This window comes from Temnothorax nylanderi, unplaced genomic scaffold (genome assembly GCF_030848795.1).
Source record: "Temnothorax nylanderi isolate EJ_2023f unplaced genomic scaffold, tnyl_v1.0 TNYL_tig0008_pilon, whole genome shotgun sequence".
NCBI classification, from domain to species: Eukaryota; Metazoa; Arthropoda; class Insecta; order Hymenoptera; family Formicidae; genus Temnothorax; species Temnothorax nylanderi.
The window spans coordinates 1,767,700-1,781,451 of NW_027249070.1; the positions used below are offsets into that span (position 1 = coordinate 1,767,700).

The window sequence follows — 13,752 nt, forward strand, 5'->3', positions numbered from 1 at the left end:
ACGTGCGCAAACGAACGGATTTTTTACACACACAACACACACACACACACACACACACACACACACCGCGCTCACGTACTACTACGTGCGCACGGCACGCTCGTGTGTATACGCGGGCACCATTCATTGCGGTGGCATAGGTAACCTTGAAAAGGCCACCCTCGGAGCGCTACTACTTTAGTCCGCCGAGTCCGCCGGGGTTTACTTGGTCTCCAGCGGCGACGATCGGAGCCCGGCCTTTCTCGATGGAGCGTTAAGTCGCAAAGTGCGGGACGATTCCTTTTACGGCACGATACACGCGCCGCAAAATTCCACAGGCAGAGAAAGAGGAGCAGAGAGTGTGGTGCGCATCGTTGACCGTCGTCTCCGTCGTTAAATTAAAAAAATGTCATCGTGAAACAGTGCCGCGCGTTGTTGGTGCGTTTACCCGGCGGGCGGCGGCGGTTGCAGGTTATACCTCCCGGGAGGTGCGGCGCGAGGATGCCGTCCGCGAGGGATTGAGCGATTGACGTCGTTGAAGTCGACAGCGAGCGACGGTATCGCGGGTGGGTGTCAGCATGGTGCAGCGCCCGGTCGCGCCTCGGCGCAACGTCAGGATACTGTTAATCGGCGAGCGCGGCGTCGGCAAGACCTCCCTGATACTGTCCTTGGTGAGCGAGGAGTACGCGGAGGAGGTGCCGAGTAAGGCCGAGGAGATCACGATACCGGCGGACGTCACGCCGGAGCAAGTGCCGACGCACATAGTCGATTACTCAGGTATTTATGACTTGTGACAGCATCCCCGTGCGTCTCTATCTTTTCGCCAAGCTTATTCGGTCCTCCAAAGATAATTAAGACACCTGACACGGTTGAATAAGTTGTCGGAGAATTTGTTGTTTGACTTATATCTCCTCCTGACTGTCTCACATTGGAGAGAAATGATAACTTGGCGTCGGGTGTTTGCAGCTGTGGAACAAACGGAGGATCAACTGGCGGAGGAGATCCAGAAGGCGCACGTGATATGCGTCGTTTACTCCGTGGACGACGAGGATACTTTGGATAGAGCTGCCAGCTACTGGCTACCGTTAATCAGAAGATGCTCACCCGACAATCGGTGTCCGGTTGTGCTTGTAGGCAACAAGATTGATCTCGTGGATTATTCCACCATAGAGGTTTGCAGTTCTCTTAAGGCGGTTTAAGTAGCGTCCTCGTTTTACGCTGTATTAATGACTTGCATTTTGCAATTTGCAGGCTGTATATCCCATCATGAAAGAATTCACGGAGATTGAAAGCTGCATAGAGGTGAGATACCGTTTGGTCGATAGACAAGAAAAATGGGAGAAACGTTATATTAAAAAAATTTGACGTATCTCTTTTCAGTGCTCGGCGAAAACACTTCAGAATGTCTCGGAAACGTTTTATTATGCACAAAAGGCAGTTCTGCATCCGACTACACCTTTGTACAATTATGACACCCAGGAGGTGAGATATCTGCCGTGTTTCCCTTTAATTTGATGTCCCAGCTTTTTTTTTTAATTCGTTCATTTTTATTCCAGCTCACAGAGGAGTGCAAAACTGCCCTACAGCGAATTTTTAAAGTGAGTATGTACTGACTATGTAAAATATACAACGAGAATCAATGTTACAATATAAACTATATTGCTTTTTTTTTCCCCAATGCAGATATGCGATGTAGATAACGACGGACTTTTAAACGATATGGAGCTGAACGCGTTTCAGCAGTGGTGCTTCAACACTCCGTTACAACCGCAAGTGCTGGAGGATGTGAAAGCTGTGCTGTCAAAAAACATTTGCGACGGCATATGTAACGGGTGTGTCACGATGAAAGGTGGGTATTTCCAGTTATTCCGGTATCAAACCCGTAGAAATACAAGAACGCGAACTTTATTAATTGCAATTACACGTGCAGGCTTTATGTACTTACAATGTTTATTCATACAACGCGGGAGGAACGAGACAACTTGGGCTGTGCTAAGGAAATTCGGATACGACAACGAGCTGCAAATGTCAAAAGAATATATCCATCCTTCGTACGTATAAAGGTCACGAGGCTACTTAGAGTTCTTTCAATATGTCACTGATTACGGACTAACTCCGGCTTTTAGATTGAAGGTCCCGCTTGGCTGTAGCACGGAATTATCGCACAAGGGACAGGAATTCCTAACGTTACTGTTTATGCAGCACGATCGCGATCGCGACGGAGCTCTCTCGCCCTTGGAAATGGAGTCGTTGTTCTCGCGATGTCTCTTCCCGCCGTGGGGCGACGAATACAAGTACACTGTACCCACGAATGAGAAGGTTAACGCTTGCAATTGTTATTTTTAGAACTTTGAACTATAGAATAAATTGATATAGAATATTGAACGACAAGAAACCTATGTGTATTGAGAAACAGGAAAATATCATGTATAAGCAATATATATTTGAAAGTAACTTAATCTGGCATAATATGTAGCGTGGAATATTTCCACAGGGATGGATTACGTTTCAAGGATACATGTGTCAGTGGGCACTGCTCGCATTGACGAACGTGCGCAAAACCTTGGAATACATGGCGTATCTGGGATACAACATGTACCACAACGAGTGTCAGACGAGCTCCATTGTCGTTACTCGCGAGAAGAAGGTGGATCTGGCGAAGAAGCAGTCCAGCAGGAATGTTTACACTTGTCACGTCATAGGACCGAAGAGTAGCGGGAAGACTACGTTGTGTAGGACTCTGATCGACCCCAAACTCGAGGTAAACTCGCTGATTACAATTGTTATTCGGGATTACCACAGCCAAACTGTGTCCGCGGTTATATCTACTTGTACGAAATTGCAGAAACTGAACGACAAAGTGGTACCGTCGAACGCCCACGTCACTGTGAATACGTTGCACGTGTACGGGCAGGAGAAGACGATAGTGTTGAAGGATATAAACGTGCTGAACGTTCAGGACGCTTTAACGCCGGCGGAAATACAATGCGACGCGGCTGCTCTCGTCTACGACGCCAGTAATCCGAAGTCGTTCGAGTATATAGCGCGTATTTACATCGTAAGCGCACCGTATCTTTTCTTCGCGTGCATCATAACGATCTTAATGTATTCGCAACGACGAACGATATACGTATGTCTTTGCAGAAATACTTCGCCGACAGTAAGATTCCTGTTCTGATAGTAGCGAATAAAAGTGACCTTTCCGAGGTGAAGCAGAGCTATCTGTTGCAACCGGCCGCCTTCTGCAGCAAGTACAAACTGATGCCTCCGCAGCCGTACAGCATCTCACGGACGATCCGGCGTGAGATCTTCGTCAAGCTAGCTACGATGGCAGCCTTCCCGTAAGTTCAGTCATCACAGTTTAAGAACGGTATTAAACGGAAACCGCCGGACGGGGATCTCGGGCTTCCTCGATTTACAGGCAGTAGATGATATTTTCCTTTGTAGCTGAAAGTATAGATTACGCGTCGAGGCTCTTAAAGCTTTTTCGCTTATTTCTTCCTTCGTACGATATTTTCCATCGTAAAGTTACTTTCAGACAATAGATTTTTTACGTTTCACGCCTTCTCCTCATTCTTTTCCTATAATTTAATTTAAGGAAAGATAGCGTAATATTAAAAAAAAAAAAAAGAAAGGAAAAGGAGATAATTCGGTATTAACGATAAGATATTTCGTGTTTAGCCGCTTTCAAGGAGCGTGGGTATTATTTTACCGAGACAGGTTGGTCCGAATTTCAATTTCACACTGTAAAAATCTAGAAGCTTGAACAAATCGTGAAAACTGCATTCAATCATCGTCATCGTACATTTACATTCCTCCCGATGCATGTGCTCACGGGGTTTAACTCCATTCTTCTCATGTTAAATGTGCCGGGCGATTTGCTCATATTAAAATATGTCATCGCACGGAAAAAAAAAAAAACGTGTACGTTACAGTGTAATTGGCTCTTTTCAGCCATATGAGGCGCACAATCCACATGTTGCTTGTCGATTCCTTACCTTCTCCGTGGTGGAGTTCTTTCACAAGGTTTTATTTCACATTACTGCTTGCGTTTCCTCCCACGTGAAGCCCACAGTGTCATTAAGTCAATGTCATTAAGCTTAATAGCGTATATACCGCTTTTTTTTTTGTTTCGTTCAAGCATGAGCATGCGACACGCAACGAATCTCTCACGATTTTTCTGTCGATTCAGTCACCGCTTTTCTATGCGTAGACACCCTAACAGGAAAGATTTCCCTTCCAATTTAATGTCACTTGTATGATAAGACCTCATTGTCAGTTTGACCGAGATTTCATTTCGGTGTTTGTGCCTCTGTATCGCTCGCTGTATATAATCAAGCCGTTTTCGAGAGTACGACATTGAGGTTTTATCATGCTAGAATATTTGGAGTTTCTCACGCAGCGAGAATAACAGCGAATCTTGTGAAATCGACATTTCAGGCACATAAATCAATTCGGCCTAATGCAAGGGGACTCCCTGGTCTGGTGGAAAGCAGGGATAGGAATCGCGATCGCCACGATCGCCGGCTACGTGATGATGCGCGTGTTGAATACGGAGAAAAGATAGTCTACCATATTCGTGCTACTTGTGCGTGTTTTAACTGCCTCTCCTCGTCGAATAAAGAAAGAGAAAGATAACCGCGTATTATAGATAACCGCGTTACATAGGATGAATATATATTATATATTCATAAATCACACACTAATTTTCGAGATACACAATAGCTAAGTATTAGAGAAAACTATATGATAAAGTGCAAATACTGTCGTGTAGAGGCGCGCTTACTTGGTTCTGGTCAAAATATCAAAGTTTTTATTTGCTGAATCCCCTTCCCAATGTATCATCATGTAAAAGCTATTTTCATCTTCTGTAATAAATTATTTGTTTAATGTATTGTAATATAAAGTGAAAGAAATGTGAGGCACCGTCTATCTCTTACTCATCTCAATCTGTCATCTCGTTTAATCTTTAAGGAATTTTAATGTTTGCGAATTCACGGAAATCGATGTGATTAGTAATAATTGTTTCGTTAACACGAAGATAAATTGCAATTTTATGCATGTTTTAATTTATTGAAATCCACGCTATATCGTATAACATACATTTTCACACGGAAATTCGGGAAAAAGATTAAGGGCAGCTGCCAACTACAGGATTTAAACAAACAAATTTATTCTTCTAAAACATGTGTGGATCTATCCGGGACTATTTTACCTCACAATATCAGTGTGTAACAACAGTAAAAATAAACCAAAATTTCGTTAAACGGTCTACAGGATCATACAGCACGTACTTCAGTTTTGCCTAGACATTTCTAGATCTGCCCCATCTCAATTTACATAATATCTGAAAGCAGGAAATACACGAGACAGTTAGAAGGCAGTCCTTTTACACGGTCTATGACTAGAATATTCAAAGATAAGATAAGCGACAACGCGACAAAGGGAGCAAGGTCTACTGACTGTTGGCCATCTTGCATTGACGGAGCGCCTCGTTGAAGCCTTCGCAGAGGCTCAGGTCGGACTGGTTCTGAGCGCATTCCAGGAACTGCTTCATCTCCCAGGAGCAGGTGCCGGTGGCCGGTGCCGCAGGGGTACTCTGGACAAGTGCCTGCGGCGCCTCTGCGGGAGCAGCAACAGCAGTCTCGCTGCCTCCGCTGAAGAGTCCAGTCATGGCATGACCGAGGGTGTGTCCCACGGCGGATCCTATAGCAACACCGCCGGCGGTGGCGGCCATCTGGCCCATGAGGGACGGCTGCTGCGGCTGGGCGACCATGGGTGACGCCGGCGGGGCCTGGGCTGGCAATCGAGACGGTGCTGGAGCAGGCGCGGGGGCAGGAGCCCTTCTGACCCTGGAAACGAGGGTTTTTTTTTTTTTAGAGGATTCGTTCGACATCACGTTTTCGAGTGGGAAAGGGCGACGTTTGAGGTTCTACGCCGAAGATGGTGAACTTTGCAACCGTGATGTAACGGGGAGAGCGTCGACGACAATTCTCGTCGTGACTTTTCGTCGAGAATTAATTACTCACATTCTCGGCGGAGGGGCGGCGGCTCGTCCACGTCGCGGCATTTTTCTCAATTCTTCTCTTTCTTCTTTATAACGTTACGAAAATACAAGGAAGACTTGGCGAAACTTCGCTCTGCAGCTGATTGCACCTGATCGCTCGGCCACGGCGGACTTAACTAGAGTAGACGCTGCGCAATCTGTCGCGATTCATGAGTCAGATTGCGCAATCGGAGACGAGGAGCGCCACGAGGGGACGTTTCTCGAAATTTCCGCCCTCGTCGACGGCGGACCCGTGACCCGTGACTTTCTTTCTCTAAAAATATATCGCGCTATTAATAAATCGATCCACGAGACTTTCTGGGATTCTCACGAGCTTGGAGATTCACGTGGCATCGCGGTTCACGGATCGAGCGTCACGATTGGTCGCGCTCCATATTGATCGCTCCGCGAAGAACCAGACTTCACGTGACACACGTCACGAGGAAGACGAAGATCGCGCATCTCGAGAAATGCCAATTGTATGACTGTATTCCCTCCTTCTCGTCCTCCTCTAACCTCTTTCGCCGCGCGGTTCGTTCGGCCGCCCCCTCCCTCTCGTTCGCCATCAGTTTGTTGATTCGGCGATAACAGCTGATCGTGGAGCGCAGGAAGTCGAAATCGAAATATAAACTTGAATAAACTCCACGCACGTCGCAATAATATACACTTGCGCGTGCATATGTATGTATAATAATTAAGTGGAATCCGTTAAAAGGGAAATTATGCTGAAGCCGAAGGCGCTCACGCAGGTTCTCAGTCAGGCGAACACCGGGGGCGTGGAGAATACCCTGTGAGTAAGAATCTCGCGGTGAGGTGTCACCCGAGCGATTTCTTTTCAATATAAATTTACCTGCAGTATTTCGGGTTTTATCCTAATACACGTTCCCATCGTTCGTACAGGAGTAACTTTGCACAAAGTGGGAATCTATATACTTATCTTTCTTTTTTATTTACCTTCATGCGTGATATTTAAGAATCTGAAGGCTAATAATATAAACAATAGCACTGTGAATTGCTGGAGATACGAGTTATTGTTAACACTGCGTGGACACTGTTTTTGGAGCATTCATATACCTCGACACCCTGGGACTTTTAAGTTCAAAGGGTTCTTGAAAGCGTTTCTTTATTAGAAAAAAATCTACAAAAATTCATGTATTATCTTTAAGATTTCAAAAAGTGATTTCTGTACTTACATAGGCCTCAGAATTGTTGCAATTTTTATCCCATTCCTGTGGGAATCATAAATGAAAAGTAGACTGTGCCTTAAAAGGCCCATGGTGTCCGCGCAGTGTTGAGAATCTGAAGATTAATCATATAAACTATAGCACTGTGAATTGTTAGAGATATGAGTTATTGGAAGATTCTAAGATCTCATATTTCATTACGCTACAATTGTTTTATGTTGTTATATTGATTATATCTCCTTACACCTTTACTTACATATTTCAGATTGCTCAACAGAGACGGTGGATTGTTAGCGTACAGTGGTTACGGGGATAAGGACGCCAGGGTGACGGCCGCAATCACGAGCAACATTTGGACAGCTTACGAGAAGAATGGACGAAACGCCTTTAAGGAAGACGAGCTGCAGTTCGTTCTCATGGATTGCATGGTAGTAACAGATTAAGCAAAATTTCTCCAATTGTCTCACACGAGCCAAGAATTTGTTATACTCTTATCTCCAGGAAGGAAAGGTCGTTATCACAGAGGTAGCCAATTTGCTCTTGTGTCTATACGCGAAGGAGAGCGTGGGATTTGGATTGCTGCGCGAGAAGGCGCAGGCATTGGCCAAGTATCTCGATCAACCCTTAAAAACGATAGCGAACATGCCTTGAACGGTCAGGAATCATGATCGATCTGTTTTCAAGAAGTCTGTCGTACTCGAGAAAGATTGAATTTACCTTATGATACTTATTTATTGTTTATAAGAATTTGTAAGTTGCCCCGTATATGTATAAATATATTTTTTATTAATTCTAGATGCGTCGACATGCGTGTTTCCATTTTTATATAATACGTGTATTTATATACAATTCTAAATGAATATATATATATATATAGAGAGTTATAAATATAATTGATACAATAATATATAAATAGATGAGCTACTCTTTAATGTATATAATAAATCTTTTATTTCACATAAGTTACAGTTAATACAAACAATTTGCATTTTATCTCACTTTACAAATCACACGCTATGATAATAAGGACTACTTAATGTAAGCTCACCTATCGGTAATGTAATGTCAGTAGTTGCCGCATGTGTGAATCGCTACTATTCAACGCATAAAAGTTGCCTCAAATTCATAATTCGTCGGGAAATAAGAGACTACGACTGCGCGACTGCAGACTGGCGAAAAAAAAAAATAATCAACAGCGTTAAATATCTACGTTCCCGTTCGTCACTTACCGCGAATTGCACTACTAGAGATAAAGAGTTATTGCATAGAAAGTTTCTAAAATTCTATACCTTTATTGTACCAGAGTACTTATACGTTAAACCGTTAAAGTCACCGTTAAATAAATTTTGATTACGTTTTCGCGTTACACATCCGTGTACATACAATGACGCGACGGATGTTTGTATGTACACACATGCGGGATCTATACCACTAAAATATCTTCAGCACTCGGAGAAAACATATATCTCTTCCCGCAGTTTAATGTACATCCTTGGTTTCTGCAAACAAGTCAGCGCAGCTTGTTTCAGAAGCCCGAGACGCTAGTCGAGTTTGCGGTAAAAGCAATGCAAAATCATTAGAAGCGCACTTCTGTCGTAATTACTTGACGTATCTTACAGCGGCAAATTTCCGAATTGATGAAACTTGATGAAAAATGAAATTCATGTAAAGTAATAGCCGTACGTGCAAATGGTGTAAATACTTCCATACACGACAACCTTCTTTACGTCGCCTGCCTCGATATATCTTCTAACATTGTAACTTTAGTCTTCAATGAATATAAACGCTACCTCGTCTCTTAACGGCAAACACTGAATAAGTTTATCTATCGTTAAAAATCCCTACCTATGAAAGTACAAATTTTACACGAGTAAAGAGGAGGACGTGTATATCCGCGTGTGTAATATGACAGTAATGAACGTTAACGCCGAGTAAATTAATGAATAGTATACATGGGCTTGAGCTAGAAAATAATGTCTTATATTAGCCTAAACAACACTGTACATAGCACGTGGGATTAACAATATTGGTCCTAAAGTTTTCTCAAATTTCGCAGTACCAAATGAATTGTTGCCAGCCGAAATTGTACATCATGTTTGCATATCCCTTACTGCTTGCGTAAATATCTGATATCCTCGATATAGTTACAATGTATGTGTATATTTCCTTTCGATGACGAGTGTCTCTTGGCTGTGTCGAAATAGCAAACACTAATGGCGCAAAATTCAATTATTTGTATTGTTGAACCATGTTTTCTCGACAAAGAAAAATATCGTTTAAATATCGTGAGATTAATAATTACGCATGTGTACAATAGTCCTAATGGCGTCTATAACAAGCCAATATTACATATGCTTCCATTTAACATTTTACATATATTGTCTAGAACACTCTTCTCTTTTTTTTCCCCCTTTTAATAGGCCGACAATTGACAACCTACATCTGTTGCAAGTAACACTTATCACCACGGATGTAGGGGATCATATTGCAATTGCAAATAATTCGCGAAAAGAAAGTGTAATTCAATTTTTTTTCCCCCCCCGATAATACATATCTCACTGATTCGCGATAATGTAATCGTATTATTCCGCGTCTTTTCTTAAACTTTCACATTGCGCGTGAGATATGCGATGAACGCTTTTAAATTGTGCACGCTTGTCTCGTTCTCTGAAAATGTCTTTTGCAAATTTTTCGAGAATTTAAACCCTTACTTCTCTTATATATCTCAGATCTGTATCCTTAATTAGTAATACAATTGCTTCGTTTAGAAAAAAATTCTTTTCCCGTATTAACAATATATGTATAAATTCAGCTTTACATATTCATAGTTATTTAGTATGCGCGTCTCCTGGGTTTTCAAAATTATCACGTTAGGTATACAAATATCTCTTTATGTTTTTATAGCGGCAGTGCGAAGGTAAGTAATTTAGACATCTTACGATAAGGATACGGATAGGAAAAAGAACTTTTGTACAATTTAGTACAAAATGGCAATCTCTACTACGTATCACTACCGGAGATAAAAACTACCGTTTATCATTAAAAATTTGTATGAAACCGATTGCCTCCACAAATGCCATTCATTCATTAAAAGTATTCGATAAAGCTAAAATATAACTGCAGCCATTATGGAACAACGTCATTTATTAATAATATAACTATTGTTATCTATATATATATTTATATATATATATATATATATATATATATAACATACCTGCTTTTAAAGCAGACAAATGTGCTTATAGAAAAAGGAAGGTTTTTTTTTTACTTTGTGTCTGTATAGCGATTATCTGTATAAACTGTATGAAATTATTAAACTATTCCATTCGTGAGATCGACATTATTCTTTTCACCTTTTGGGCACTGTTAATAAAGGAGGAATAAATTAATAATAACGTGTTACTTTCGGTCTTTAAAGCTTCATGTACAATCTCGCTATGTAATAAATACATATCTATAAAATTTTCTTTATCCTTTGCACTGTAATGTCCCTGTAGATTAACATTATCTAGGAATAGAGGCGGAGAGAATATAATGGAAAAAAGAGAGTACGGGTTTTTTTACAATTTAATATAATACTTTAAATGTAAAAACGAAAACAGTCTTCATCTTGTAGCAGCGCAGCTGATCAAACTAAGGGAGGCAAGGGAAAACAAGGACGGATCTAGACATTACATGCGTGAACCCTTCTGCTGCAAAACCTAGAATGTAATCCAATAATCTAAGCTTAATAAAAACATATTAGTCTCACTTTACTTATAATTATAATACTTAACACTAATTAATAACAGGTTCTATAACGGCAATTAAAGTTGTACTTTATTATTAGAAAAAAAAAAGTTGTTCCGCCTCTGTTACATTGTTGCCAATAAAATAAGAAATACCAATTACGCAAATCTAATTACAGCTACTCTGCTCCCCAAAAGCAAACCCATACGGTATTAGTACACATAAATTTAAAGACTATATTTTCTATACTCGTATAAATAAATCGTACATAAGCTACTGGTGGTAAAATATACACTGTGGACAACTTCACTTTTATGTCGTAATGTATGATGAATAATTTGGCATGCAATAATGATTCATGCAGGTCACTGGGCATAAAGTATATATAACCACAAACCAATGAAAGAAAAAATTCTTTATTCAACGAACGGCATGCGGTACAATAATAATAATAATATGGTACATACAACAAATATCAGAGGCAGAACATGCTCATGCGAACAGGCCTCTGAGCTTTACAGATTATTAGGTGGTTTTCTTTTTTTAAACTTTTTTTTTTTATTTTAAAATATAATGAGTAAATGTGTATATTTAAAGCCTATACTTATAGAAATATATATTTAAAAAATGCATACATGTATATATGACAAAATAAAAATCCGATTGACAGATTTTTATCTACAAGTTTGACTTGAAGAAACAATTTAGCCACCTGATAAAATCTGTTGCTGAACATTTCACGTCTACAACAAGATTCTTTTCCTTTTCGTATTTTGTTCCCTCGGGGAAAAACAAATTAAGCAAAATAATTCTAAGCAACCGTCAAGAATATTGCAGAAAAAATGTATAGAGGAATGTATTGCTGAATTAAGCGTAAGTGATAAGACGTGAGATAAAATTCAATCTCGCAATAAATGTGTATGTATAAATCATATTTATCACGTATATAGTGATAAAGCTCATCTTTGGTTTTCTACCCAACCCAAGTCCAACCGTCAGTATATAGGAGAATTGTTAATACCAAAAATAATACTGCTCTTTCTTTTTTTAATTTCATCTCATTAGAACTGATAAAAGTGTGTTATTTGATTTCACAATAGTGTTAGAAATTAAGAAAACTCAATGTTGGATTGCAAGAGCAGATTTCAGGATTCTCTTGGAAATTTGTAATCGTAAACCTAAACCTTCTTTTTCTTTTTCCAAACAGGACCGTGCCCGCGTTTCCAGCTGAAGAAGCAGCTGGACGTTTGTTGCCTCAACAAATATCTCATGCGATCCAACATGGAAAACAATAATACTAACACAGATTACTTAGGGATACATGGTTTTACTTAAAAGTGGTGAAGGTACTTGGTAAAAACGTGATTGAATCTTGGCTAATAAACCTGCGTCTATTATGTATCAACTTGGATACGACAAAAACATAAAAATGATCGCATTAGCCGTGGCTACTTTGGCTACTCAAATAAGGATGGGAAACAGTCGAATAGGATAGCGGTACCTTGACGCGATCCGTAGATTCCTCTTCTTTACTGCTGAGCTGACTAGGTCCGTATTCTCGGCTTACCACACATAAAAATTCCGCGTGATCGTCATTACCGTAGTTATATTGAGAACCTATGTTGATTAGCTATAAAAACAGACGGAAAAGAGCGTATATATTTAGAGAGAGGAAACGCCACGAGTCGCCAACGCAAGAAGGAACCGCGCAAATAACATTAATGAGGTATAAATTAGACGGATACGTAAATCCTCACAAATACCTGTTCAAATCTCCAGCCGTCCGACATCGTGGACACCATCTGCGTCAGCTCGTCCTCGTGACACTGGAGAACCCTGTAGACATGCTTCTTGGAGTCCCTCTGTGGCCGGGTGTCCCTCAGGATGATCCTTTCTTTGACTAGCCGTATGAGCTCGGTGATATTATAAAACTCCGCCTCCTCTAGCACACCCTCTTCCGTCAGATCCTTGTTGATGACCAGCTTGCCGTGGCGCAGGTAATTGAGGACCGGACTGAAGTACGTGGGGTCGCGGTCTATCAGGTACGCTCCCGTCTCGTCCTTAGGAAAGCAAAACAAAACGGAGGGAGGTCATTCACCGCGCACGGTGGGGGAGGCGCGAGGGGTCCCAGCCACGGGGGCAGGGGGAGCGGGGCTCGTCGTCGTCCTCGACCTGGACGACGAGACGCGACGGGCGCACGGTCGGGCCCGTTTGAAATTCCCGGTAGGAAACAGTGTCAACTAACCCTGTCCGAAATGAGGTCCGAGTCCTCCTGGCACAGCCGATACAGAAACGAGTTCGGGTCTCTCGCCAGGGTGGTCTTCGCCGTCAGGAAATACGTCCCGCCCACGTTCAGTCGCACCCACTGATTATTGCACCGCTTGCCGACATGATTCTCTGTCATCTCGTGCGAGTTCGTGTCGCTGAAGTCCGCCATACTTGCATTGGCATCAATTGACATTAAAAGGAGGCCCGGGTCAGGTTGGGTCGCGTCGGGGCTCGGGGCCACCGCGGGGGGTCGACTAGTCAGTGCAGCGTCTTAAATCCGCCGCGAAGTTGTCCGCGAGAAGCAGGGGGATTATTAACGGCTGTAAAACAAATAAAACAATGCCCGATTTACGTTTCGCCCGACAATTTTAGAATAATCGTACAATTTTGAAGCACGCGAGAAATAAAATAAATTATTACTGATTTTATTCTTATTTTGTTAACTGTTATTAATATTAGTTTGGCAATTGTTATAATTGAAATATGAATTAATTATCCTATCGCTTTACTGCTCATTGACACGTCAAATTGCAAGATGTATTC

The 13,752-nt window shown here is 41.6% G+C and overlaps 4 protein-coding genes across 6 annotated transcripts; 2 read left to right on the top strand and 2 right to left on the bottom strand.

The window, feature by feature from the left end:
• The first annotated feature begins 74 nt into the window (after positions 1–74).
• Positions 75–4,900, top strand: Miro (mitochondrial Rho GTPase). Of its 2 annotated transcripts, XM_071724020.1 has the most exons (13): positions 75–756; positions 946–1,151; positions 1,231–1,281; positions 1,360–1,461; positions 1,536–1,577; positions 1,663–1,828; positions 1,910–2,030; positions 2,106–2,298; positions 2,474–2,740; positions 2,825–3,037; positions 3,124–3,320; positions 3,661–3,699; positions 4,420–4,900. In XM_071724020.1, the coding sequence occupies exons 1-13, from the start codon at positions 558–560 to the stop codon at positions 4,544–4,546; spliced, it is 1,923 nt and encodes a 640-aa protein (XP_071580121.1). In that variant the 5' UTR covers positions 75–557; the 3' UTR covers positions 4,547–4,900. The 2 variants fall into 2 exon arrangements, with proteins under 2 accessions (XP_071580121.1, XP_071580126.1); XM_071724025.1 differs by lacking the exon at positions 3,661–3,699.
• A 235-nt stretch (positions 4,901–5,135) lies between these two features.
• LOC139784988 (coiled-coil-helix-coiled-coil-helix domain-containing protein 2-like) lies at positions 5,136–6,198 on the bottom strand. Its single transcript, XM_071724160.1, has 3 exons — positions 6,009–6,198; positions 5,443–5,831; positions 5,136–5,326 (listed from the first exon to the last, which is right to left on the bottom strand). The coding sequence occupies exons 1-3, from the start codon at positions 6,047–6,049 to the stop codon at positions 5,316–5,318; spliced, it is 441 nt and encodes a 146-aa protein (XP_071580261.1). The 5' UTR covers positions 6,050–6,198; the 3' UTR covers positions 5,136–5,315.
• Positions 6,199–6,366: 168 nt separating this feature from the next.
• Positions 6,367–8,004, top strand: Lamtor2 (Late endosomal/lysosomal adaptor, MAPK and MTOR activator 2). The gene is made up of 3 exons (XM_071724170.1): positions 6,367–6,815; positions 7,475–7,637; positions 7,711–8,004. The coding sequence occupies exons 1-3, from the start codon at positions 6,748–6,750 to the stop codon at positions 7,858–7,860; spliced, it is 381 nt and encodes a 126-aa protein (XP_071580271.1). The 5' UTR covers positions 6,367–6,747; the 3' UTR covers positions 7,861–8,004.
• A 132-nt stretch (positions 8,005–8,136) lies between these two features.
• Inc (BTB/POZ domain-containing protein inc) lies at positions 8,137–13,417 on the bottom strand. Of its 2 annotated transcripts, XM_071724139.1 has the most exons (4): positions 13,187–13,404; positions 12,705–13,001; positions 12,443–12,571; positions 8,137–10,913 (listed from the first exon to the last, which is right to left on the bottom strand). In XM_071724139.1, the coding sequence occupies exons 1-4, from the start codon at positions 13,400–13,402 to the stop codon at positions 10,884–10,886; spliced, it is 672 nt and encodes a 223-aa protein (XP_071580240.1). In that variant the 5' UTR covers positions 13,403–13,404; the 3' UTR covers positions 8,137–10,883. The 2 variants fall into 2 exon arrangements, with proteins under 2 accessions (XP_071580240.1, XP_071580233.1); XM_071724132.1 differs by lacking the exon at positions 8,137–10,913 and having other exon boundaries at positions 11,342–12,571; positions 13,187–13,417.
• Between the last annotated feature and the right edge of the window lie 335 nt (positions 13,418–13,752).